The sequence below is a fragment of the Sceloporus occidentalis genome, unplaced genomic scaffold (genome assembly GCF_023333645.1).
Source record: "Sceloporus occidentalis isolate IW3139 unplaced genomic scaffold, rSceOcc1.0.p SCAF_16, whole genome shotgun sequence".
NCBI classification, from domain to species: Eukaryota; Metazoa; Chordata; class Lepidosauria; order Squamata; family Phrynosomatidae; genus Sceloporus; species Sceloporus occidentalis.
Window position 1 is genome coordinate 12,636,282 of NW_028316996.1, and position 27,742 is coordinate 12,664,023.

General features: G+C 40.3%; 3 protein-coding genes across 3 annotated transcripts; 2 read left to right on the forward strand and 1 right to left on the reverse strand.

Moving 5' to 3' along the window:
• Positions 1–885: 885 nt before the first annotated feature.
• LOC149303042 (lysM and putative peptidoglycan-binding domain-containing protein 3-like) lies at positions 886–4,596 on the forward strand. Its single transcript, XM_089481808.1, has 2 exons — positions 886–1,155; positions 4,069–4,596. The coding sequence occupies exons 1-2, from the start codon at positions 886–888 to the stop codon at positions 4,594–4,596; spliced, it is 798 nt and encodes a 265-aa protein (XP_089337934.1).
• A 4,192-nt stretch (positions 4,597–8,788) lies between these two features.
• On the reverse strand, positions 8,789–15,776 carry POLR3G (RNA polymerase III subunit G). Its single transcript, XM_089481809.1, has 7 exons — positions 15,660–15,776; positions 13,038–13,167; positions 10,279–10,347; positions 10,146–10,189; positions 9,715–9,747; positions 9,388–9,507; positions 8,789–8,872 (listed from the first exon to the last, which is right to left on the reverse strand). Exons 1-7 carry the CDS (start codon positions 15,774–15,776, stop codon positions 8,789–8,791), a joined length of 597 nt encoding a protein of 198 aa, XP_089337935.1.
• A 3,335-nt stretch (positions 15,777–19,111) lies between these two features.
• On the forward strand, positions 19,112–27,740 carry LOC149303044 (acyl-coenzyme A thioesterase MBLAC2-like). Its single transcript, XM_089481810.1, has 2 exons — positions 19,112–19,562; positions 27,361–27,740. The coding sequence occupies exons 1-2, from the start codon at positions 19,112–19,114 to the stop codon at positions 27,738–27,740; spliced, it is 831 nt and encodes a 276-aa protein (XP_089337936.1).
• The last annotated feature ends 2 nt before the right edge of the window (positions 27,741–27,742 follow it).

Genomic DNA, 27,742 nt, shown 5'->3' on the forward strand with positions numbered 1-27,742 from the left:
ATATTTAGGTTGATTAAATGTATTTACACAAACTAGCGGTTTCCTGATATATTTTCCAGTAACTATGATTGTTTGAGGAAACCCACCAGGAAGCTTTCAGACTGTTGTGGAATTACAACTCCCGTGATGATCCTGTTGTAGCCAGGCAGCCATCAGCGTAATTAGGGTGCTCGTACATAGGAGACCTCGGCATCGTGTCAGTAGTAGTTTCACAACTGCCGGGGTGCTACCTGATGACTGTCCCTGTTTTTGTAGGTTTGATTTAGAACATAGGTACAGTTTTTTTCACTTGGTAAAGGTCTGACACACAGTTGTAAATGTGTTTTCCTCTCTATGGCCAAGCATGGGACACCTTGTTAGACAATCCTGTTTATATACATGACAGATGAGACGCTGTCTAACAAGTCCTAGACAATGAGTAAGGTGGAGGGAGGAAGAAAAGCCACAGAAGTCCAAAGACAGATACATATACATACATTTATTTAGAGGAACACCTGTAAGCACACACGATTTGTCATGGTGAACTCAAACCATCTATCGCCTGTAGTCAGCGGCAGGCTGAGAGACTAAATTAATGTATAAAGACGTATTTCCAATGGGAATCTGGTACCTAACGCCATCAAAAGCATGATGTTTTATACATGTATAAGCCCTCTGGTTTGTGTGGTGATTTCCATCACACATGATACAAAATCTAAATAAAGGTAATCTAGGGCTTGTGTATTATGGTAAATATTAATTAAGATTTAGGCAATGTTACGTGTTATGCAAACTATATGTATATATGAATAATTATGTCTTTCTACCTCTCTTACAATGCTACCTACCTGATTCAAGCACATTGTTAAAATACCTATTTAATGTCTATAGAAAACCTTTCTTAAGATGACTGGGAGGATTCCAGCACGAAGTTACCTGAAACCAGCAAGCGTTTCGTCGTCAGCAGCTGGTCATAGCTACCACTTTGCAGACACAGCTAGCTCTGAAAACGACACTGTGGAAGAAGATGTAGATGAATACGAACTTAGACCACGGGGCAGAGAGAAAAATCGTAGAAGCACCTCGAAAGAGCGTCTTGATGATATCATATTGATAAGCAAGGATATAAGCGAAGGAGACACCTTAAATTCTATAGCTCTTCAATACTGCTGCACTGTAAGTTGTACTGAAAAAGAGTACCATGCCATGGGTCGATTGTCAATGAATAAATATAGCTCTTAGTAATTTAATTGAAGGGCTGATGAAGTTCTATGCTTTTTGTAACAATTTACAGCTTCTATACTTTATTCCAGCATTGATTATTATGTATTAGTTATTTCTGTTGTAAGGGTCCCCCAGCACTGTACAGATTGGAAGTTCCCCCTGATGGGGCAGGTGTTCTACAGGTGTAAATCCTGTTATGAGCTTTTTGGATAGCCCTTCAAGGGTCTTTTCATGTTGTGCCTGTAGTGTTGCCAGCATGTACAAGCTTCCCTTTTGGAAGTATTGGTATCCACCTGAAAAGTAGACATAATTTATTATTATTCCTATGCTAGGAAAAAGCTTCTTCCTGTTCCTAAGGTTGCTGTTGAAGAGAGAAACCTTTAATACCTTTAAAACGAAGTTGGTTCCCTTTAAATATTCTATAGCACAGGTAACTGTTCTGCAAATCAGTGACAGCCACTTCCATAAACTCACTCTGGCATTTAAAGGGTTATTACCATCCTATTCAAGGGGCAAATTGTAATGTATAACAAAGAATTAATGATCATGCTTTCTATGCTGGTCATTAGACAAATGGGCAAGTTTATAGTTTTTATAAGAGAGCTCCCTGTAGATTTTGTGACTAAATGACCTATTTGACATGATGTGTAAGTGAATTTATATTTTGGAGGTTAAGGTTTGTGGTATTTAGAATTAGGGCTGCAACTAACGATTATTTTCATAATCGATTAGTTGGCCGATTATTTTTTCGATTAATCGGGTAAAAAAAAACCAATATGCAAATTCTTCGTTTATTTAAAATAAAAACTTATAATTTACAATGGCATTTCACGATTCACCTTCTTATTTCGCTGACATAATAATTAAAGCTATATTTTAACAAGAACCCCCAAAATACCCAAAAAAGCTTTACTAGTAAATATTCATGTAAACTATTTTTGCCCAGTTATGCCCCTCTCACCCCCAGCTTGCCTCTCTGCCCCAGAAATACCCTTGATATGCCACTGTGCCCCCTGATATGCCTTATAGCCCCTTTATGCCACTGTCCCCCCTGATATGCCTTATAGCCCCTTTATGCCACTGTGCCCCCTGATATGTCTTATGCCCCCCCGATATAAGAAAAACTGACATCACTAAAATAGATTTTTTATATTTATTAAATATAGACAAAAAAAATACACAATACAATATAAATATATATAAATATATGGACAATAAATCAAATATTATAGACATCAAAAAAAAACAAAACACAAATGCACATAATTAATAGATCCTGCAAAAATATTTTAATATTTTAATATATCAACAGAAGAAACACAGGGCAAATGAGCATAAAAATAAAGATAATACTTACCCAGTGCTGCTTACTTGTCCTGTTTTTCTTCTGTTGATGTATTAACCCCTGGTGGGGCAGGTGGATGTGGCAGCGAAATGAAGTAGCGAGGTTGCGCACATCACGCACTAAAATCCAAATCCCCTGCACCGCTGCACGGGACCTGGATCCTCTCCGGCAGCCGGTAGGAGTCTGTGCGATGCGCGCAGACAGCCGCTTCTCCCCTCCGCTTCCGTTGGGGCTTCCATGATGGAAGCCGCACTGGAAGGTCACGTGACGCCGGGTTCAGTAATAGAAGCCCCGGCGGAAGTGGAGGGGAGAAGCGGAAGGGGAGGGGAGAAGCGGAGGATATCTGCGCGTTTTGCACAGACCCTCACCGGGTGGCAGAGAGGATCCAGGTCTCCTGCAGCTTTGCGGGGGGTCTGGATTCTACTGTTATAATCCGATCTCTATTTGAGATCGGATTAAAAACATAATTTTATAAATCGATAAAAATAGATTCAACTAATCGATTATGAAAATCGTTGACAACGATTTTCATAATCGATTACTATCGATTTTATCGATTCGTTGTTGCAGCCCTATTTAGAATCCAAACATCTTGGTTTATACATGTGCTTTACCTGTATACATTATGCATTTTAGTCTCAAATATTAATGCTTTGGAGTAGTTAATGTCATATGGCATTATTCCATGTTTATTAATTACATTTGTCCTCATATGTCACATATGTTGATCCATTCTTGTTTTTGCTCTGTCAGATACTGAAATGCTCAAAAAGCGCTAAAAACTTAGTTCTACCATAGTGACCATTTTACCTCTTTTCACGCAGCTGTTTTCCCTTGAACCCAGGGCCGGCCCGACAATGGAGCCGAGTGGGGCAACCGCTCCAGGCGGCACTTTTGAAGGGGCGGCACTTCGCCGCCCCAAGCCGCCTTTTTTTTTTTTTTTTTTTTTTTTTTTAAAGCTAAAGAGAGAGAAAGGGGCGACGACCATCTTACCAAGCTGTCAGTACCCGCTCGGCACCCCTCTCTCTCTCTCCTCTGCGGCGAGTCTTCCTGTTCGGTCTCGGTGCCGGCTTGTAATGCTGAGTGCCGGAAGATTTCCGGCGTTCAACATTACAAGCCGGCACCCAGACTGAACAGGGAGACTCGCCGCAGGACTGCTGAAATGTAAGTACAAGGGTAGGGGGGCGGCATTTTAAAATTCGCCCCAGGCGGCATTTTGCCTTGGGCCGGCCCTGCTCGAACCTCTACTAACATTTGTGGCAAGAAATATAAATTGGGCATTTTTCACAAACACTCTGCAATTTTGTTTAGAATGTCTTTTATTGGAGACATATGTTCACAAAACCTGGCATATAAGCTTGTCAATAAATCGAAGTTTGTTTTCTAATTTTTATATATTACTTGCCTTAAATAAAATATTAGTATGTATGGGTTGCTACAGGTTCTCCTACATGGGGCCATCATACGTGACATCTTGAGGCACCAAGCTAAAATTGTGTATTTGTTTTATTTTTTTCTAGGTTGCCGATCTTAAGAGGGCCAACAATTTCATTAATGAGCAGGACTTCTTTGCACTCCGATCTATAAAAATTCCTGTGAAAAGATTTAGTGTATTGGCAGAATCTTATTTCTCACCAAAGGGAAAGGCCTCAAGAACTGTATCTTTTCAGCCATCTCTGGAAGACCAAGAAAGCAACCAGTCTATTTCAACACTCTCCTCTGAGACGGCTGACAGTTTCCTACAAGAAGTAGATAGAGATATCGAAAAGATTGTAAAGTGTACAGACACCAAAAAGGAAAACCTTCATGAAGTAGTCTCTGCCTTAACCGAAGAACTAAACTTTGAGCTGGAACATAAACCTGTCAAGCAAAAGGACCCTTACTTTGGTGCAGACTGGGGGTTGGGTTGGTGGACAGCAGTTGTAGTAATGGTAATTGTAGGAATCATCACTCCAGTATTTTATTTCCTTTATTATGAGGTTCTGGTAAAACCCAATACAAGTCACTTCCCGGCCACTAACTCATCACACATCGCAGGGCCTTCATAGGATTCTATAAATATTAAAGTGGTATGGCATATTGCCCAATGGATGCAGCCTACTTCTTGGTGGGGGGGGCTGGGACAGACCTCCATCATTGTTGGCTTTAACAGTCATAATATTTATAAAATGAAATATTTGTGAACTACACCATTGCAGCTCACCTTTACCTTGGGGGGGTCCTATTTTGGATTCAAATGCTCATGGTTCCAGTAACCCCTCTTCAATCAACCTGTGGATGGTACCTGAGATGCAAGGCAGACAATAGGACTGTACCCGCACAGCCCTGACCTTGAATGTTTTTTCTTCCTCAATAAAAATAAAAGGGCATTGTATTCTTGCACAAGGAGTACTGATAGATTTTACAGCCTTATCTAATGCAGTATAAAATTAAATTAACTTTGTTCTTACGCACATTGTGAAATTTATCCGCTTAAAAAGTTGCAAGACCTTTTAAATTAAAATGTATTTGAATGTTAACTAATAAGGGTAAAAGGTCTCTACTCTGCAGTGTTTTAGTAGTTAAGTACTATCAGAGTTTTAATTGTATTTTTGTTGTTCTTGTCGCTTTCTTAAGACCTTTTTAATTTAGGTGGATGAGACAGGCTTGTCCACATATTACTTATTGATTTTGTATATAGAGCGCTATGATATTGAACAGAATATGACAAGTAGTGCATAACATAACAACTTGTGCTTACAAAAAACAAATGGCAAGAATAACCCTGCCCAAACAAGCTGAATAGTAGAATGTGGAGGTTCTTTTCAAAGACTGAAGAAAAAAAAAAAAAGTGGTAGCTGCTTAGCCAGTTCATTACTAGATAAAGCCCTTGTGCTAAACTGGGCTCAGCAAGACATCAGGCCTGAACCCACATTACTTGTCCAATTTCACGTGATTGCGTTTACAGATTAAAATAATTATATACGTGTTTGAATACCCTAACCAGCTATTTACACTTATTTTAGGGATTCGTGTGCTCTTTCTTCCCCATTAACCCCTTCAATCCCAGGGGTTTTTGGTACCTCAAAGCCCAGAGCAATTTTGCCATTTTTGCGCTATGTCGGTTCAGAGATTATTCTCTTTTCCTGTGAATAGTGTACCCATATAAACTATATATTGTTTTTTTCAAGGAGAGATAGATCTTTCTTTTGATACCATAGTTGGATGATTAGCTGAAAATTCAGAATGAGAACTTTAGTAAAAACTAGAGAAAATTTGAAAAAAAAAACGGATTTTTTTTTTTTACATTTTCCCTCTGAATCCTCACAAAATTAGGTAAAGTGATGGAAAATCCCCTCCAAGTTTATCAACTCAGGTGTCCTAATTTCAGAAATACCTAATTTATATAGATTTTCCATACTTTCCCAGCACCAGGGAGCAGGGCGATCAGGCAGTTTGAAATGTAACAGCTTTCCGGCTTTCATGCCGGAAGCTGTTACAGCAGATCGGACAGCAGAAAGCCGGCGATGCCAGTCAGTGGGGAGACAGCCTGGTGTCCCGTGCAGCGGCAGGGATGTGTCCCTGACGCTGCAAGAAAGGCTCGACGTACCGGGACGTCCAAAGGGGTTTCTTAATAGGCGTTTTTTGGACATCCCGGTACGTCTATAGGGGATTGAAGGGGTTAAATAGCCGCTTTGTTTTTGCTCATTTGATGACTATTGAGGCAAGTGTGGGATCAGGTGTTAGTTGAACATTCAGTGACGTATTAGCCATGGCCAGACCTGCTCCCTCACTGTGCTCTAAATTCCTGGTCCACTTTATTTCCTGTATGCCTTTTGCCACCAAGTGGTGCTTTTTTTAATTGCAGTTTCCTGATAAAAATGCTATTTGTAGGATAAAATATGTACTTTATTTGGTTTAGTTGGCTTGGCCGGCCACCAAAGGGTTAAAAATATTATTTTGCAGATACAGCAAATGGAAAATTATACCAGCCCTGTACAAGTATGTTGTGTAATGTGCTTGATCGACGGGTAACCAGCAATATAATTAAACTTCCAGGACCAGTGCAAGTTGTGCTAACCGTATCATTATTGATATTTAGCGTTTCATAGATGGGAACATTAACTATTCAGAAATGTTATATTGCTGGTTAAGAAATCCCTTGCTATGTTCATTGCTACAAATAATACATTTTAAACACTCAGGCAAATCAGGACCATCTTTAAGATGGGGCAAGAAGGTAAACTGCCCGGGGCTGTCATAGCTGGGGGGCCCAATTTTGTGGCCGCCACCACAATTTATTCTCTCCACCACCTTGTCAGGTGTCTCCGGAGGTAGACTGGACTGGCCACAGCTGGAAAAGCAGAGTCGGTTGGGGAGATTAAGAATCTCTAATGCTAAAACAGACCCACTCACACAGTAGAAAGGTAAGAAAATGGGAGAAAGGGAAATGATAGCAAGAAAATAAGGAGATAAAGTGAAAGATATAGGAGAGGGAGATTAGATTTTTTTAAAATATAAATTTTAATTCATTTGCTTGACTTCAAGAGGGCTAAGTTTTTACTTTTATTTAAAAATACATTTTATGTGCGTGTGGGCAGTATAGTATAAATGGACCCAGATAGCACAATGTATTGGGCCGGCCCTGGGCCCAAAGCAGTAGCCCCTTGAGTCTGCAACCACACTTGAGAGGATCGTGACATACACATTCCTTTCAGGTTACTCGCCAGACCTGCACCATTCATTTGCTAGGCAATCACCAAAGTATTGTGTGGTTGGGCAAGTGGCACACCAGTCACCCACCACCAGCAAGCCTGGTCCAGGCTTTTCGGGAGTGCGGGGGAGCCCAAGCAAATAAGGGTCCTATTAACATAAAGACAGCCCTGCAGCCAATGTACCAGTTTTATTTTAGAAGTCTCTTTTTTCCTAGAGCCCAGTACTAGGTTTTACCTGTACTGTATATGAATGACACTGCAAGACATGTGATGCAATCCAAAAGTCACTCAAGGTGACTATTTAATTTCACCAACATTTCTATTCACTAAGCAGGGTCTACTTATTTTCTAATTTTATATAAAATTATTTAGAGGCCAACCAAGACCCTTTTTTTGGAGAAACACATATGGATGATCCTCATATGTGTGTATAATATGCACCCTCCAGATTAGATTGCTGGTTGATGATTGGTGAGACTGATCAGTGACTTATTCATTTGATTGGAATTGCATTAACCACATTGCATTTTTTTTACATTAAAATGGTTTAAAAAAAATGTGAAAAAGTAAAAATAAAATATGTAACCATTATTGGATCACTTATAAGTAACATGATTAGGCTATTGACATTGTTCAGTTTTGTAATAAAAGTGTAAAAATAAAATGCATTCATGTTTTTTTTTCTCTCCACCTTGTAACCTGGATGACTCCTCTCTCGCTGGCCATCACTGATGGTGGGGGCGGGGGGGAGCGGTCATCCATGATTAGATCATTCCTGACCAATAGGAGTGATCCTATCATCAGCCGTTGTATCTGACAGCCACTGACCGAGAAGCACATTTGATTTCCATGTCTGTGCTGTTGATTTTTTTTTTTTTTTTTTTATTATATCATCATCTATCGGAGAATTGATTGATATTTGCTCCCCACAAGCCTTATGGGACTAAAACACAAGTGTTAACCTCTTCAATACTACATATTAAATTTATAGCCAAAATACATAATCGTTTTTAATGTACGTCTGTTATTGAGCACTGGCATTTTTTTTTCTTTTTTAAAAATTATTATTCCCTTGCAGATGCAAGCGCATTCTTGTTTTGGTCTCAAATATGGGTTATAAACAGTACTTACTAATTGCCAACATTAAGCACTTACTCATAACTATTACATTACAACTTTTAGCCCAATGACTCTCCATTCTTACCTATCTACAGAAACGCAGATACAAGCTGACAATTGTCCAACCCCGTTGATCAGTATTATTGTGAAATCATATTTCACAACTATATCAGAATACCGAAGACATAGCAGCGTACTGATGTGCATGTAGTTTATACAAGGAACAGAACAGTTATCAAGTCAGTAGAACTGATGTCCCTAATTCCTGAATCTCCTATTTTTATTGAAAATATATTCACTTGGGTTTTTAATTTACATTGATGCAATATATATTAGAGATTGCACACAAAGTAATCAAGTCTGTATCTGAAATTATACATTGACATGTCTAAAGAAATGTTACTGCAAACAAAACTGGAATATACATTTAATAGGTGGCTTCATCCATATTGTCATCACTAGCAGCAAAGTCATCTCCGTCTTCGAAATAGGAGGCAATATAATCATTCTCCTACAATACAGAAACACAGCCATCCCAAGGATGCATTTCAAATAAACATGAATAAAATACTTAAAAAATATATAGTATAAATATAAAAACGTGATTCAGAACTTATATTTTGTGTATATTTCCCAGGACTGCTAATTTTATAGTCTAATTTCACCATTGCTGATAGTATGTGTATATGTATATGTATATATATATATATATATATATATATATATATATATATATATATATATACACACATACATATATACACACACACAGATATACATACACATACCGGTATATTTAACATGTTAGGCTCTCCTGCCATTAGGCCATATACAGAGGTCAAGAATGGCAAGTGTGTAGTCTGGGAGCTACCGGGGAAAAAGCAGCTTGTCTATGTTGTGTCAATATTTCAGTAACTCAACACAATTACTAATTGTGGCACAAACTTTCTCATTAAAAAACCAATAATCTTACTATTAAAATATAATTCCCGATAAACATTAATAATAAGACGCTGTGGAACTCACCTCCTCATGCTCCTCTTCATCTTCTATTTCTTGCTCAACCTCTTCCTCATCTTCTTCCCCCTCTTTCTTTTTCTCCTCATTTTCCTCATCTGATTTTTCATCACCCTTTTTCTCTAACTCCTAGTGTTAATGTAAAAGAATAAATGATCATTGTCAAGTTGGAATGGTTGTATTTTCATGCTGCATATCATATAATGCCATTTGTGTTTTGCCACGAAAAAGAAAAAAAAAACTACTGCAGACTTTTACAACACTCATCATCCCTTAGACCCTTGAAGGAACAGCTTTTTCCAGCTGGGACTTAGCAAAAAAAAAAGCTAGTCTTACTTCTATTTTTTTCAGGACATCATCACTGCTGCTGCTGGGTTTGGTAACTTTACTTTTTTTTACTCCTGTAAAAAAAAAAAAAAAAAGTAAAAAAAAAAAAAAAAGGTGAGAAATGAAGAATGAAAAAATGAAGTCATGTTTATTTGTTTAAATTGCCAATACTTTTAGACTGTAGCTGTATTGCATTATTTTAGTATTTTGTAGCATTACTTGAAGGGACTTCTTATGCCAAAGACCATGGTGTCACAAAGGCATTCCCATCGGAACACCACTGAATCCAGTACAGTTGTTTTTCAATAGAAGGTTGCTTCTATTTACTTAGAACCTTAAAAAATTATGTCCTTTCTAGTTTATGTCACATCAGCAATGTAAACACATAGAAGCGTAGAATACCAGCTTGTGGCATACAAATTCTAGTTACGTTTTTTCACAGTCTTCTTCACAGCCTTCATTTCCCTTGGAAGTAATCGCCAATCTGTAAATGCAGAGCATTTATGTTATGAATTTGTAATGAATTTGTAAAAAAATGTGTTATTTCATTCACGCCGAAACACTTGTAATTACCCGGTGTCCATTCCATAACCAATTTTGCTGCAGCTTCAGTTTCATATCTTGTTCGGTATTTTTCAACTCCTAAAACATAGAGAAAAGAAAGGTAGATGGTGTATAACAGTGCTTTTAAAATACTTTAAACCCTGGACCATGCAAAAAGAAAAAGAAAAAAACTTCCCGGGGCCAGACTGGACTTCCCGGGACACTGGGAAATTTCCCAGTAGGCTGCCTCCACTGGGGCCGAACTGGAGGCTGGCCATCTATTCATACATGTAATTACTCCCGCTGCGTATATGCCCGTCAACACCGCACGGAATATGATGTCATATCCAGCATTACGCTGACTGTCAGATCACTGCATTCCTGCCTCCATTGGGCTGCTCCCAATTATTCACAAAGGGCTGATCCGACCTAGACCAAATAATTTTGGTACGGCATGGGGAGGCACGCAGCAGGGTGATATTGCGTGATATATGTTGCAGGCTGATGTCATGCAAGAATGGCAGCTTTAAAGGGGGTGGATAGAGAGAAAGCTTAGGGTGAGGTAAGGGGGTGCAAGAGAGAGTGTATGTGTTACAGGGTCACCGTACCCAAGGCTGGGTACCCCTGTTTGAGGGCTGAGGAATCACCAGTCAGTCCCTCATACAGATAGCACTCAGCTATCCACGGATCAGTCAGACCACCATTCGTAGTAAACCAAGAAGAACTCTCTTTATTACAAACACACAGAATTTATATACAATCTCAATGCAATGTGTACCGAACCCAACCCCCAATCCAATCAGCCACATCCCCTCACAAATCCCATCAGTATACAGGGGATGTATCAGGTGAGGGGATTACAGAATACAATGGGTTCCCTGTGGTGCGGGTGCCGTCTGGGCAGACAGGGCTGTGCTGGCTGATTAAGAGCCCCAGCCAGATTATAGGATCGTCTCTTTGAAGGCTGGAGCTGCAGCCACATTCAGTCTCTGGGCCGAATACACAATAAAACATCTTATAAAATATTACCGGGTCACGGTATACGGAACCGGACACAAAAGTGCTCCATGACCCGGCTAAACTTCATATGACATATGAGCCAGCTAGCCTGGCCGTGTCACAGTATGTTAGAATGAGAATATATGCAGATGTTTTGTGTTAACATGAATGTGTAGGGGTTTGTGTGTGTGTCCATGGATGTGTTAGTGGTTTGGGGCAAAGATGGCACAAACAAGCTGTTTGGCCAAGATGGAAAAGACAGGCTGTTTGAGAACACTGACAAGCTGACAGATGGAACTCACAACTGTGGTTTCTAGTTATGTCCCTGTGTTAAAATTGTATAAATTAAAATTATTGTTGAATATTGTGTGAATATAAAGGGACCATGCTACGAGAAGGGTATTATGATCATGGGGAAATAAATGATGGGTAAAGAGATGATGGGAAATTGTTAGGGAGCATGAAGATGGAGGGGGATGATTGTGGTGCAATATGTGGCGATAATGGTAGGGTATTGGAATGAATTAGGGAGTATGGAGTTGGGGGTATGATGATAGTGACGGGCAGCTCTACACTAACACATATATGCATACAGTCACTTTAGCCCCATAAACATACACATGCTTTTACAATATACAATTACATATATATACACACACACACACACACACACACAAATACAGGGCTGGTATTCAAATATTTCCATTGCTGGTTTTAATCCCCATTCTGGCCCTGCACTTTCCTACTTACTATATGTAATAGTAAAAATATAATGAAGACACAAAATATTAGTTTCTACTTAAGTAATTTATGGTAATCAGTAATAAGCTGCCATATTGCTACTTCATTACATGTTACTTACTGGCTCTCTTCTCTCACATAGTCAATGGAATAGCGTTACAGATGGAACATAAAGTAAGCCGCCAAGCACCAGAAGTGGATATGCAAGTCTCCTAAACCAATGCCTTAGACCACTTGAAGCAAGACTATCTTTAGGGTTTGTGGTGCGCAGGTCAAAGAGAATTTGTGCATGGCTCTTTTATGGTCATTAGGAAGAGGTAAGTGTGGCTTCTGCTCTCCCTCATGCCCCCATGGACTCTACAGGTCTGAATAGCAGAGTGCTAGGATATGGTATCAGAAAAGACCAAGAGCTTGAGGGCCAAGCAACAGCACTGTAGGGCCTCCTAAATTCAGAGTCCCCCCTGCCTAAAGGTGGCCCTGACTAGCATTACAACTTCCTACTTTCAATGCGGTCTTCACTTAGTGATCCTGGATGGCATGAAATGCCCTAGTTATTCCTTTTGAAGAGACAGATGTTAGTTACAGGGTTGGCTGGACCAGGAACAAAAATCAGCACTGGAAAAAAAAATAACACTAGCCCTGTCATAGGGCCATTATTGCGTGGAAAATATTTGTGGAGTCCTAGACTTTTAAACATTTATATTTACAGTTTAAATTATAACCCACCATCGTCATACCCCTATTACCTTGCATATATTTTTCTTCAATTTATTCACTCTACATATGGATTCAACAGGATCCATTGTATTACACACACACACACACACCTGTCTGAACTGCTTTTGTTACGTGACCTTACGTTATGTGACCCTGTGAGCCAGCCACATGGAAGTGGCCCCCAGGGCTGAAGCCTTATGGGGGGGGGGGGATTTCCATTATCCAGATAAGCCAGTACCAGACCCTGGCGGTATCTTTCATGTTAACGTAATGCTTTGGTGGAACAGCACCTTTAACAAAATGATTTACATCTACAAGACTTAAGTACATACTTGGTTTAGCAGATTTGTCGTCAATGAAATAAGGCATTTTTTTCATGGCTGCACGCAAATCTTGTTTTAATTCCAGTACATAATCTATATCATCTCCTTCTCTTAGCGGTGCTGGTTTAAACTCTACAGACTGAAAATACAAACACATAGGTATACGATGTAGATGACACCTCATTTAGCAAGCTGCTCAGTCAATTAGCAAATACAAGACAACATATTGAGGGGGTTAAAAGAGGTAAAATCGCCACAGCAACCATTTCAACTGATTGAACTACAGGTCTGCAGGATCTTCCCGCATCTCAGACAACCTCATTTGTAGAACACAAGTCCCAGGGCAAAGAAGTAATGCAGATTGTTCTGCACTGCCTGTGAGATGATGTCATAGATACTGCATACGGTACACACTAGTACTATACTTAATGGCATCTAGTCTGCAGTCAGTGAGTATTGCGGATTACCAAGTAAAATCTGCGTGAGAGCCGTGTAAGGACAAAACAAACGTGTGTGGTGTGTACTATCATGTATAAATGTACATATAGTGATGTCCGGATCATGAACGAATCGTTCATTTGATACGGTTCTTTTTAGTGATCCGGATGAATAGGTTCAGTAGACTGAACGATTCATTTGTAGCGGTTCAGTCTGTGAATCATTCAGCTGTAACCTGATCCTAGAACTGTGAGTCATCTGCAGAGCACTCAGACACAGACTCTGGGGTCAGGTTACAGCTCATTAATTCACAGAGGAACGATGACTCAGAGTCAGAGACTACTTCAATGATTCGAATGATCCGAAGACTCGAATGATCCGAAGACTCGAATGATCCGAAGACTCGAATGATCCGAAGACTCGAATGATCCGAAGACTCGAATGATCCGAAGACTCGAATGATTCAATGATTCAAATGATTAGAATCTTACAGGGATCCGGATCTTACAGAGATTCGAATCTTACAGGATTTAGATTCCCCTAAGTTTGCCCCCCTTTACCTATAAGTGCACCTACAGTTAACTTTATTAAATTAATTAAATTAACCCGCAGTCATCAGCATAAAATTAACCCTTATACCCCATCAACCATAACTGCCCCTGAAATTAACCCTTAAGACCCCATTAACCATAACGGCCCCTGAAATTAACCCTAAATACTCCATTAACCATAACTGCCCCTAAATTAATTGCATGTACTCCAGATAAATTACCTAATAAATTGGTATGGTTGATGGGGTCTTTAGTGTTCATTTAGGGGCAGTTATGCTTAATGGGGTGTTTAGGGTTAATTTAGGGGCAGTTATGCTTAATGGGGTCTTTAGTGTTAATTTAGGGGCAGTTATGCTTAATGGGGTCTTTAGTGTTAATTTAGGGGCAGTTATGCTTAATGGGGTCTTTAGTGTTAATTTAGGGGCCGTTATGCTTAATGGGGTGTTTAGGGTTAATTTGGGGGCAGTTATGCTTAATGGGGTGTTAAGGGTTAATTTTAGGGGCAGACATGGTTGATGGGGTGTTTAGGGTTAATTTAATTAATTTAATAAAGTTAGCTTAAGGTGCAGTTGCAGGTAAAGGGGAATGTAAATCCTGGGGGCAGTGATTATTAATGTATTATTTATAACAGTATGGTAATATTATCTGACTGATTCGAATCCCAATGAAGTCAGAGAGTCGTTCAAAGATCCGGATCTTACAGTAATCCGGATCGTACAGTGAACCGGATCACTGTAAGATTCGGATCCCTGTAAGATCCGAATCTTTGAACGACTCTCTGCCTTCATTGACATCACTCGAGTAGGCAGGCAGGAGGGTTCATTGACTAATGAAAGGGGCGGGGCCAATCGTTAGTGTGCCTGCACGGAGTTACTGGAAAACAGTAACTCCTGTGAGTCACACTGAGTGATCCGAAGATTCGGATCATGAATCTGATCATTTCAGTGGACGAATCGAAATGATCCGATTCACTTTAATGATCCGAACTTCCCATCACTATGTACATATGCATCTATGCATGTGCGAGGGGGAGTCTTTGCAAATTAGAGCTTGAAATGGAAACAGAGCCAAAGTGTCTATTAATACAATAGCCTGAACACATTTGGCAGACAGTAGGCTCAATTTTTTCCATCCGCTCATATTCAACACAATCATCTAAAAGAGAAAATCCCATCCAGGCTGCTGATGCTGTTACTGTTGACAGCTGCTCAATACAGAATTGCAAGCAATCAGCTAGCAGCCAAAATCTTCAAATCAGAGAAGCCCATGGGGCAACTGCCCATTGTCTGCCCTCCCCTGAGTGTGTGTATACACATTATATGTGGTTGTGTGTTAACATTCAATTGGATTGTCCCAGTCTGTAACTGGTGCCCCCATGGGCAAAAAAAAATAAAAATCAAAGGGGTCACACAACGAAGCACATATGCATGCAGACGTATCTCAGTTTAGATTCCTACTACGGGTGTGCTTACAGACATATGGGAGCTCCTGGTGGTGGCGTCTGACACCTGCCCAGGACAAATATATGGTGGGCATGGCCCATAGAGAAGAAATGTATCCATGTAAGTATCTACATACTGCAAGAACCACTTCTTCAAAAAAAAAAATTCCCCTGATTTCAGTCAAGACAAGAATTTCTTACCGGAAATATGGGTAAAGGTTGTAGCTGAGTTTCGGGCAAAGATTCTCCTTTTGAGAAACCGATTGCTTGAAGGTCAAACGTGAAAGATGCACCTCTTCCCCTGCCCCTTCCAGCCATCTCTGAAGCAAACAGGAGCCAGCTTAAAAGTGATGTCAAAGTGAAACGCATGGCTGAGATCACTGAAGGCCTAGAAGCTCTGCATAGCTGTTCACTATGTAGGGCTTTGAAAGGCTTTAATATTGTTAAAATAAAATAAAAATTAAGGCTTAATGGGCTTTTGCAATTAAATCAACATCACAAACGTATGTCACCATGTGTTTATAAACATGCATAGCATTTACCTTTATACTAACATTTTTCACAGTTGCAACAGCGTTAGTTGTCACGTGAAGCCGGAAATTCTGACAATTAACAAAAACACTAATTTCCTATATTGCCTGAAACATATAGCCATACAGATACGGAGCATTACTATCTGGAAACTCTGGCTTTAATTCAAATATAAAATTACTAATTATATACCCCTCTGCTGTTAAAAGGTTAAACATGCCAGTATTACAAACAAAAACAAAAAGAAATTGCAAAAATACTATTTTTCATTCTTGCCGATATATATGCACAACATAAAAATAGTATATATATATATATATATATATATGTCTAAATGGCAGACTTGGTATATATATATATATATATATATATATATACCAAGTCTGCCATTTAGCAGCTCTTCTCATTAGACCCCCATAAACATTTCTCACATATGAATTCCACTACAGTAAAGGCTGCAGTTGATAAAAGAAATAGCTCATGTCATTAATAACAATTCCAACTGTAGTGTCATACCTGCAGTTTCATAAAGTTCCCACTTGAAGAAGATAGTCCTGCTATAGCAAGTTCCAAATGAGTTCTCATGAAATCACTAATGGAGAGGTTGAAATGATGTCAGGTGTGTAAATCCATTGCCCCATTATCATGACACATTTACTAAAGTTCAAACAACCCAGGCATTTTTTGGGGCCCCTTTATAAATTCTCTTCTTATTATTTAATTTTAAAAATGTATAACTAAGTCCCACTTAAAAGAAAATGATACAATATAAATGACACAAGCATGCATGCTTTCAGGGCACATTTTCATGATATTCAGTGCTATGCTGTTACTTTATGTCTGCGTTAAGCATTTGATGAGATAAGAGCTGAATACCATTAACAAGGAGCTATGTTATAATAATATGCTGAAAACATTAGAATGTCATGTCTCCTAAATCTAGCACTAGATTGATATAAGTCCCTTGAGTTGAACTACAAGTCCCATGATGCCCAGGCAGCTGCCTTAAAAAAGAATGTGTCTGGTTAGGTGAGCACAGAGTGGGTGGCGAGTCTACAATAGCTGGAGAGACACCTACTGTCTTTCTTCGCTCAGTGACCACTGATGTCATTTTGGACTTCTCCATGGTAGTGGTTCTGAAGGCAAACCTTAAGGACAAATAAAAGCACTGGTTTTATTATTATACTGGAATACAGCCGTCGAATCCCTACATTTGGCTCTGTTGGTGGATACCTTCAGATCCACAATCCATAGCAGGACTATTTCAGTTTGGTGCACTGCATTTGGGCAGACACAATCTACCCAATCTAAGCCAAAGGAACAAAAAGCTAGCAGAGCCACCATACATGATGTGTGATACTGGAGCAGGGAACTTAGCAACAATCTAATTGCATGGTGGGTAGGAGGACAGATCAGCCTGAGATACTTGTAAATACCATGGCAACTGCTAAAAGTCAGGGACTGCTCCCTGGTGACAACAAAGCAGCGGGTTTTGCATTACATTAAATAATTTGTACTTTAGCTATATAGAATTGAATGCCAGGTTGAATTTAATTAAGACTTTATTGAAGAACATAATTTTAACCCACTGATGTACTATGTCCACCAAAAGGTGTGTGAGTGACCGTATTAGAATGTGGAGGGTTTTTTTGCTGTCTGGGAGCAAAGAGCGCTGGTTCCCGCAGACAATGTAATGTCGCTTAGTGAGAGCGCCGGTACACCGTTACCATTGGAATAGAGACCAAGGAGGGTCTGTCCGGTCCCTTCAGTGGGAAGATCAGTGAGACCATGGAGAAGGAGGGCGACCTCTTCTGTGTCAGGTAAGTGCTTATTTCAGAGAGTACTTTAATATGCATTCTTCTTTAGGTGGGGTCTCAGGCAGTGGCGGCTGGTGGGTAATTCCAATGGGGCTTCACAATATATAAATTTTGAAAATTAAATGTACATTTATGATGTAATGTACAAGTTAAAATTAATTTCCCTAAATTAACCCTATCAACTGTAACTGCCCCTAAATTAACTCTAAAGACCCTATCAACCATAACTGTCCCTAAATTAACCCTAAAGACCCCATCAACCATAACTGCCCCTAAATTAACCCCCACCTCCCCTAACTTTCAGCAGCCCAAATATTAATTTTATACTTACTGTTAGATGAGTTGCTGAGCAGTGTGGACGCTATAAGGAAAGGGGCGGGGCCAATCCTCAGTGTGACTGCAGGGATGGACTAGGAAGCAGAAATGGGCGGGGCCAATCATCAGAGTGACTGCAGGATTGCTGACAGTCACTGGGGAGGGCTGGAGACTCCGGGCTGGGCGGTGAGTTTGTTGACGTCTGGGAGCACCTCCCCGTTCGCACAGCGCTTGGGGGTTCACGTGTGCATGCGCTCCTATGGAGGAGCCTCCGCTGGTCTCAGGGATATTAGACCCGCCTTTCACAATGAGATTGTTAGTGCTGTGAAGACAGGGAATCCATGCTTTACGTGGGGATCAGAGTCACAGGAATTCTGTGCCATCTAAGAAAGCCACCTGGAATATCACCGATGTTTTTATACTTTATGCCAGTTATCTCCCTGTCCATCTTTCTTCCCCTGATGTCCCTCTTTGCTATGAGCTCACCCTGTTCAGCGTGTATATAAACCGCAGGAAATGGGGTTTATAAATGAAACTGTTTATATAAACCGTATTATTTTGCTTCTTATAGTTTTATTCTATTAACAGCTATCAACAGGCCACAGTCACATAAGCCCTATCCCCTCGCCATGGCTATAAACACACATCCTGCCGTGGGCCTGTGTGGCGGTATGCAGTGACTCTCAACCAGCACACACGGTTCTTCCACGCCGCAGCACACCGTACACCGAGGCATTGCAACGCATGCTTGTTTACACTCACACGCAAGGAGGGTGGGAAAACAAGCGCCTTGGTACAGTTACGCCTTTCTGATTGGTGAAAAGGACAGTGACGCGCCTCTTCCCGTTCTGCTATTGGCTGAAACGGGTTCTGAAGACTCACTCAGGTGACGGATGTGTGGGCGCTGCCTGAAGGGTTGATCGCCTAAGTGTCCCTGCAACAGGCGCTTTGGACCTGAAGACTTACGGTCCGCTGTGCCCGTCCTCCGCCATGGCCGCGCTGGATTGGTACGCGCACAAGGCTCTGGGAGACGGCGTGTACTGGATCCAGGAGCGCTACTACGAGTCCGGCAACAGAGCCAACATCTGGCTGGTTCGCGGCTCCCATCAGGACCTAGTGATTGACACCGGGCTCGGGTTGCGGAGTCTGCCGGAGTACCTGTGCTCGTCAGGACTACTTCCAAACGGCCGGGAAGGAGGATCCGGCCGCCGGCCCCTCATGGCTGTGGCGACTCATGTTCACTTTGATCATGCAGGTGGGCTGCACCAGTTCGGGCAGGTGGCGGTACACCGGCTGGAGGCCGAAGCCCTGGCCCGCGGGGATAACTTCGAGACGGTGACTTGGCTGTCGGACAGTGAGGTGGTGAAGCCGCCAACCCCGGGCTGGAGTGCCAGTCAGTTCAAGGTGCAGGCGGTGAAACCCACGCACGTCCTGGAAGATGGTAAATGAGGTGACCCTGTGTGCTCATTATGGGTAATAATGGCTGCTGGGAGAGGGTGTCTTGCACTTGGCCACTGTCTTGGCAGAAAAGCTGGCCCTCTGTGTGGTGTGCCGCACGTTCCATTACCGCAGGGCCCAGCATCCTCAGGGATCCAGGCCAGAAGATTAACCTACCTGTGCTTATGCCCTTTTAACCCTTTTGGTGATATAGATGTTTGCCAAAGAAATACTGAAACCGTCATATGAACAGTTAACCGAAATGGTTAATGCTGCCATCGTACATAAGCCTCCCAATTGGTGCTTTTGATATTGCTATGCTATGGTAGATATCCCTGCTTGAATGCAGACTCAATTACGTGCATCTTTAAATAATGACAAGTCAAGGTTTCCATGAGGTATTAGAGCCGTTTGGCGAGTCACTACATAGAATCTTCGCAATGGGCTATTAAAGGGTTAATATTTCAAAATTCTCAGGGTCAACTTATCTAGAAAGTTCCCGGGTATGGTTATGAGTTTGAAATGTTTGGTATATATATAATATACCGGGCCAGAAATTTATAGTACTTCATGCTTCCTTACATAATATATGTCCATAATACGCATTCCACTATAGACGATATATGGACCACCAAAACAAAAGCGCTGCAAAGGCTGTACCCTTTTGTAAGTGTGAAAGAAGTAAGAAGAGGGCGCGGTATACCAATCCTAGTGGTAATGGGGTTCTAGATTGAGTATTTCATAGGAATTCCTGTTCAGGAAGATTTACAATGAAGATGAATTCTATTCAAATCCTTGACTATATCCTATTGTACAGCGCAACAATGGTGCTATAGAAATCGATAAATAATATATTTTCCAAACTTGCGTTGTTTGAGTGATGGTGGTGCACCGGTGGCTTGCTCGTACCGTCTTAAAATGACCGGGTGAATTCATTGATTATATCTGAGCTGACCATTCTGCGTACTCCAGCACGTAGCCACTGGCTGGGAGTCACTGGCTTCTATTTATCATGAAGGGCCAACTCCAGTGAGCATCTCTCGGAACGGGTTGCGTCAGCAGAGCACAACATGTAGTTGAATCAGTGAGGTGACTTTAAGAAGTGGCCCAGAATTTATATAATCCTTGGGTCCGGCGTAGCCCTTTTTGCAAGAGTAGTTCCCAGGGTCTGCCCCTTAAAATGATCAGAGAAGTCTTGGTGTGTATAAAACAGACACGTAGTACGTCTTCAGGTCATCAGGGACTTTGTGTATTTTGGGTGTGATTTATCCCGTAGGATGTCAACTCTCACCACTCCAACCTTCCTTTTCTACTAAAGAGACAGTTTACTGCTACAGATAGCCCTACTATAGAAGAATGCATGCACCGTGGCACTTTACTATATAGAGTCTCCAGAACTGCTTGTGAAACGCTGCGATGCCTGGTAGTGAAGTGCAGGCAGTGGCTACCCTGAGCAGCTGTCAGGTGTTGCCTTGAACTCTGCTCGGTTGTTGCCTAGTTAGTTCTTCTATATTGAATCTATACAAAAAACAAACTGTCTGCGCTTCTTACCCTAATAAAGTTGGCAACAAATATATAAACATAATATAAATGAGAGGTTTTGGTTATATGAATAGGTCAAAGCATAATTAAGCTCACCCGCCACGTCAAGGCACACTCTCAATAGGGTGAGAACCTACGCTCACCTCCTACATATGTGCACATATTTGAGGTTGTTGGCTCCTCATCAGTCTGGTTGCAGCTTGCTGTCCAGGGGTTAATGGGGAGGAGGTTTAATTGCACCTCCCCCAACACATTAATTTGGTTTTGGTAGCAGTATAAACTGCTTTGTGTGCCCACTATGTAGGAGGTGAGAGTAGGATCTCACCCTATTGAGAGTGTGCCTTGACGTGGCGGGTGAGCTTAATTATGCTTTGGCCAATTCATATAACCAAAACCTCTAATTTATATTATGTTTATATATTTGTTGCTAACTTTATTAGGGTAAGAAGTGCAGACAGTTTTTGTTTTTTGTATACAGTGTACAGCTACCTGTTTGGTAGGCCTCGTATCACACATTTGTATTATTTGAGCCTGAGACTAGCTTAGCGCACCAACATTTTTTCTTTTCCCTATATTGAATCTATAGCTGCATCCCTTCTTGGCTCTTAAAAAATAATAAAACTGCCTACTAAAATGTTCCTTCTCCAGAATTCTTAATTGATGCACCCACTGTGTCTCTGGAGTTAAGATGAACTTGTCATTTACACAGTTTTTATGTTAACTCATTGAAACTATTGATGTACAGTTTTACATTTTATCATCGTTTTAGGTATATTTTTGCTAAAAGTGGGAACAGGGGTAGTGGGCCCCCCCCCTACAAGCCAACTGCCCCCCCAATACAGCACCTGCCCCCCCACTACAGGACAGGAGGGGGGGCCCACTATTATATTGTTTGCCCAGGGCCCCCCAGAGCCTTGAATCTGCCCTGAGACATCCCCCACTTCCGCCGGGGCTTCTATGACTGAGCACGGTATCACATGAACTTCCGGTGCTCTATCATAGAAGCACCAGCGGGCTTTGTTGTTATTGCATTGCACCGCAATAATCGTTAGTTAAAGGGATACTCCAGCCATCATATGCACTTTAATGGGCACTTTAAATTTTCATGTTCTCAGTTTTGAAAATGCATGGGGGGAATTCTGCAGAATCTGTCCCTATGCATTTGCCCCCTTCTTAGAAAAATGCCGTGGAGGAGATGCGTTTGGCTAAAAACATTGTGTAATACACCCTAACTCCCTCTAGATTGTAAGATCATTTGAGCAGGGCCCTCCTCACCTGTTGTAAGTCATACTACTTGTTTTGTCCCTTCTGCTTACGGTACAGCGTGCTGCGGAATGGGATAGCGTTATATAAAACAATAAATAAGAATAATCTCCCTGCATGTTATATACTGCCTTCCAGTCAGCTCCATTCTGTCGACTAACGGGAGAGCTGTGGTTACAGCTCCCTCACTTCACTATTCATTATAAATCACCAACTCTGGCAGGTTTCTCCTCCTGAGGAGACCCACTGATTTCACTATGCATTATACAGGGCCAGCCAAGCACCTCTGTAGCAGAAGCTGATGAGAGAAAATACATTCCTAATATATAGTGTAGACAACTCTTCCTTTAACCCCTTGATGACAATTGCCGGTCCGGGCACATCACGGAAAAACATGTCGTTAACGACAAATGACGTGCCAGGACCGTCATTTGTTAAAACGGGTAAAAAAAAATCGATCCGTGATAGATTTTTTTTTTATTTTTATTTTTTTTTTAAAGCGTTTAGGAGGCTATCAACGATCACCTCCTAAACTTAAATGGTGTCGCTGGAATGCCTCGATCAGGAGGCATCCAGCGACACCAAACACTTACCTTTGGATGGGCTGTGACCGCTCCGGAGAGCGGTCACAGCCGCAGCTGCCGGTGATCTTCGCCATCAGCAAGATGGCGGCGACCCGGGAAAAAAAATAATAAAGACGAAAAAGTTCGCTAGACGGTCTCCTGACCCTCTAGAGAACTCTGGCTCCACTTGCAGGTTGAATATAGGTACTGTATTCAACCATGCAAGTCAATGGAGCTCAGCTTTCTAATCACAGTGTGATTAGAAAAATATAAATTAAAAATAAAATAAAATTATTAATCATTAGAAAAAAAATAGTAAAAAACCAGTAAAATGTAAAAATAATTTCCCTCTGATGTCACTATCAGGGGAACCTTCAAGTTGAAAAAATCTTAAAAATGTTTTAAAAAAGGCAAAAAAAAATTAAAATATATATATAAAAAATATATTTTTGTGAGCAAGTCCTAAAATTAGCACATTAGCTTAAAACAATTCTCGCATGGAAAGAGTTAAAATACTGGCATATTAAATGCCCATGGGGTGTCTACTTTTAAAAAATGTATGATTTGATGGGGTAAATTGAATTAGCCGGATTTAACAATGTCCCAAATAACACGGGGGGAAGGATGGCCACACATCTAATTTCCAATTAGAAAAATGCACACGTACCAAATGTGGCCTTTTAGTTCCCCCCAAAAATGACAAACCCATGCATGTGGGGTATCACTGTACTCAGGACATGTTGCTGAACACATATTGGGGTGTCGTGTGACAGCGGCATATACCAGGAGCTGTAAATTCATACATAAAGTAGGTGTGTGTGGGAAAAATACACACACAAAAATACTACTGCAAACTTTGAAAAAATGCTGGTGGTAAAATGTGTGCATGCAAAGAGTTAAAATACCAGCATTTAAAATACCCTGGGGTGTCTAGTTTTCAAAAATATATGGCTTTATTGGGCACACTGAAATGGCCCGGCTCAAAGATGTACCAAATAGGGCATGGGCAGTGGATCCCCAAATGCCAAAGTTCCACATTGAAAAATGTGCACGCTCCAAATGTGGCCCTTTTGCCCCCAAACAGCCAGGCAAAATCATTCATGTGGGGTATCACTGCGCTCAGGAGATGTTGCTGAACACATATTGGGGTGTTTTGTGATAGTGACATATACGAGAACTTTTTAATTCATACCTGAAGTAAAATGTGTGTGACAAAACAAATGCAAAAAAATGACTACCGCAAAGTTTGACAAACTGGTGGTAGATATGGTGCATGGAAAGAGTTAAAATACTAGCACTTGGAATACCCTGGGCTGTCTAGTTTTCAAAAATATATGACTTGATGGGGTAAATTGCATTGGCCGGCATCAAAGATACCCGAAATGGCACATGGGGGGAAGAATTACCAGATTTGGAAAAAAAGGCTTTGAAATAGCAAAACGCTACCTGTACTTTTTGCCCCATAATGTGTAGAAAAAAGCAAAAAAACATAAAAACATTGGGTATTTCTAAACTCAGGACAAATAGTAGAATCCATTTAGCAGGTTTTTTCATTACCTTTTATAGATGAGTAAAAGATTTTTCAACTAAAAGTTAGAAAGTCTTTTTTTTCTAAATTTTTCACCATATTTTATACTTTTTTTAATAGTAAATAATATGATACAATCAAAACAATGTCATCTAAAGAAAGCCCTTCTTGTCCTGAAAAAAACAATATCTAATGTGTGTGGGTTCTGTAAACGGGAAAGAAGAAAATTACAACTAAACGCGAGCAGCGCAGAAATGTTAAAACGGCCATTGTCACGAAGGGTACAAAAAGTAAAATCAGCCTTTGTCACGAAGGGGTTAAAGCAGTATCATCAAAGAAAGTGGTATGCATTTTGCATGTTTTGTGCTAAATATTATGACCCATTATCAATGCCTTAAAACAGTTTCCTGAAAACCAATACAGTGAAAACATCTGTAGCTGATTCATCATGGGATCACTTAGTGTTCATCTCACAGAACATTACACATTACAGCTTTTGGCAGCTAAATGTTTTCAACATTAATGAGATACCACATTTCCAATCCGGTGCCTTTAGTGCATAAATCAGTAAAACATATTCTGTTTATGTGCCTTAAATTTTAAGACATCATCATATGAGCTTTGATTTCCCAGATAAAAAGGTTATTAGTAAGCCATGATTACAAATACAACTCCAGTAAACATTACTTCATCCAATCAGAATCCAAATCAATAGCACAAGTACAGGACTTCTAGGATGCATTAAAAAGATGGTATTGGTGTTTCTGAGCCAAAAAAAAAGACTTAATTAAATGGAGCAGTGAGAAAGCAAATTGTAGTATGAAATTATATAATTGTCTGATTCTTATCTACATTCTGTAATCATTGAACAAATTGGTGAATGAGCCTCCTCTGCCACTTGTTCAGTTAACCCCTTAATATTCAAAGACGAATACGAATACGCAAAAACGGTCAGGTAGCGACCAATGACGTGAATGGCCCGTCATTTCATTAAACAAGCTTAGAAAGGGATCTACGATCACTTTCTTCGCTTAAATGAAGATCGGCATTATCGGCCAAGTCTGGGCCCTTCCCGGGGTGTCATCGGGTACTGCATTCAACCATGCAGGTCAATGGAGCCCAGCTTTCTAGTAACAATGTGATTAGTAAAATATTTTTTTTAAAAAAAATAAAAATAGCTAAAAAATAAAATGTAGTAACACGTAAAAATATTTATGCAGTGATGTCACCATCAGCGGAACCATCCAGTTCCAGCAAAATGTGAAAAAAAGTCCAAAAATTATAAAATAAATAAAGTAAAAAAAAAGTTTATTATGGGCAATTGCTAAAATTTGCGCTGTATCTTCCCAAAAATCTTGACATGGAAAGAGTTAAAATAAAAGCATTTCAAAACGCAAGTGGTGTCTAATTTAAAAAATGAATGGTTTGATGAGGTAAATTGGAGTGGCCGGGTTCAAAGACACAGATTGACCAAAATTGGGGGGGGCACATCCCAAATGTGGCCTTTTAGCCCCAAACACCAGACAAACCCATACAGGGGTTGTATCACTGTAATCAGTAGATGTTGCTGAACATATATTGGGGTGTTGTTTGACAGCAATATATACCAGGACCTGTTAATTCATATCTGAAATACAATTTGTGTGATAAAAATTTTTAAAAAAATTACTACCACAAATTTTGACAAAGGCTGGTGGTAAAATTAGTGCATGGAAAGGGTTAAACTACCGCCATTTGAAATAAATTGAATTAACTGGCTTCAAAGATGGCCCATTTAGGACATAAGGGCAGTAGGACCAGATGTTAAAGTTCCAAGTTCAAAAATGCGCACTTTGCAAATAGTAGAATCTATTTAGCAGGTTTTTCTTCATTAGCTTTTTTTGGATGAGTAAAAGTGAGGTTTTTTTTTTGTTTGTTTTTTTTTCTTCAAATTTTCATCATTTTATTATTTTTATATAGGAAATTTAGATGATATGATCATTAAAAAGGTATCTGAAGAAAGCCCTTCTTGTCCTGAAAAAAATATATAACTGGGTGAGGAGAAAATTACAGCTGAACACGAGCACCGCAGCTTTGGTCCCAAAGTGTTAAAAAAAACAAACAAACAAACAAAAAAACGCCTGGTCCTTAAGGGGTTAAATGGCAGCAAGCAATGTACACAGTGTTTGTTTACTTGTGTACCACCGCTCTTAGTGGCATTTCACCAAGAAACTTTTTTTTTTTCCCCCCCACATCCCAGTGGCTACTGCCCTTATCCTGGCAGCCTTAGGGGGGTGCTCTCAGAGTGGGATCAAACGGGAAACAGTTGAAGTATATTTCATCAAGATGACTTTTAAATTGAGTAGGAATTTTAGCATTACGAGGTCGGTCATTCTTGCTTTAATATTAGGACCAAACGGGGTTTGCGATTTCATTTTTTTTTTTTTTTTTTTTACAGCAAACAAAACGTGGGGAGACTAGATATGTGCTATCAAATTCTATCCATGTAACAGCTGGACTAATGACGATACTTTGGGTTAAAGGTGTTTAACATGAAAGCATTTTGGCACTGGTTTTCACCCCTGAAAACAAGAAATAGTTTCATTACTATCATGTCAGGGTCGCTAAATCACTAGCTGATGCTCTGCGTGATCATCATACTTACGAATGATATAGTCAGAATTTAGGAGCCAGTAGTGACTTTATTTGTAAGTCATAGCTTCTGGGCCCTGTTGGGTTTTTTAAGACTTGCATTAATGCTTTTTTTTTTTTATTTGTTTTCTTGTAAATGTATTTCAACAAGTGAAAAAAAAATAGAATTTGAGAAATCTTGTCAACATTTTTTTTTTTTTTTTTTTTGCCTGCACAAGATGTCCTGTTTATGTCATTGATTTGGAGACAACACATTTTTTTCTTTTGTTTTACAGGTGATATTATCAGCCTTGGTGACAGACAACTTACTGTAATGCATATGCCTGGTCACTCAAGGGGCAGTATTTGCCTGCATGACAGAGACCGAAAGATTCTCTTCAGTGGAGATGTGGTATATGATGGCTCCGTGATCGACTGGCTTCCTTACAGCAACATCAGTGACTATGTCAGGTCTTGCGAGCGTCTCAAAGGACTGGTAGATATGGGTCTTGTGGAGAAAGTGCTCCCGGGCCATTTCAACACCTTTGGGGCAGAAAGGCTTCACCATTTGGCCTCCAACTATATAGCTAATGCTGGAGTGTGTCACAAAGTATCAACTTGCGCTGTCAGGTCATTTGCAGGACTGGCTTTACGGGTAACCAATTCTAGGAGGTGACT

Excerpts from the sequence above, each read along its gene's own strand:
- LOC149303044 (XM_089481810.1), top strand. The coding sequence starts at position 19,112 with ATGGCCGCGCTGGATTGGTACGCGCACAAGGCTCTGGGAGACGGCGTG. Across the intron at positions 19,563-27,360 it reads CACGCACGTCCTGGAAGATG|GTGATATTATCAGCCTTGGT; the intron begins GTAAATGAGGTG and ends TTTGTTTTACAG.
- LOC149303042 (XM_089481808.1), top strand. The coding sequence starts at position 886 with ATGACTGGGAGGATTCCAGCACGAAGTTACCTGAAACCAGCAAGCGTT. Across the intron at positions 1,156-4,068 it reads CTCTTCAATACTGCTGCACT|GTTGCCGATCTTAAGAGGGC; the intron begins GTAAGTTGTACT and ends ATTTTTTTCTAG.
- POLR3G (XM_089481809.1), bottom strand. The coding sequence starts at position 15,776 with ATGGCTGGAAGGGGCAGGGGAAGAGGTGCATCTTTCACGTTTGACCTT. Across the intron at positions 10,348-13,037 it reads CGACAAATCTGCTAAACCAA|GAGTTGAAAAATACCGAACA; the intron begins GTATGTACTTAA and ends TCTATGTTTTAG. Across the intron at positions 10,190-10,278 it reads GGTTATGGAATGGACACCGG|ATTGGCGATTACTTCCAAGG; the intron begins GTAATTACAAGT and ends CTGCATTTACAG.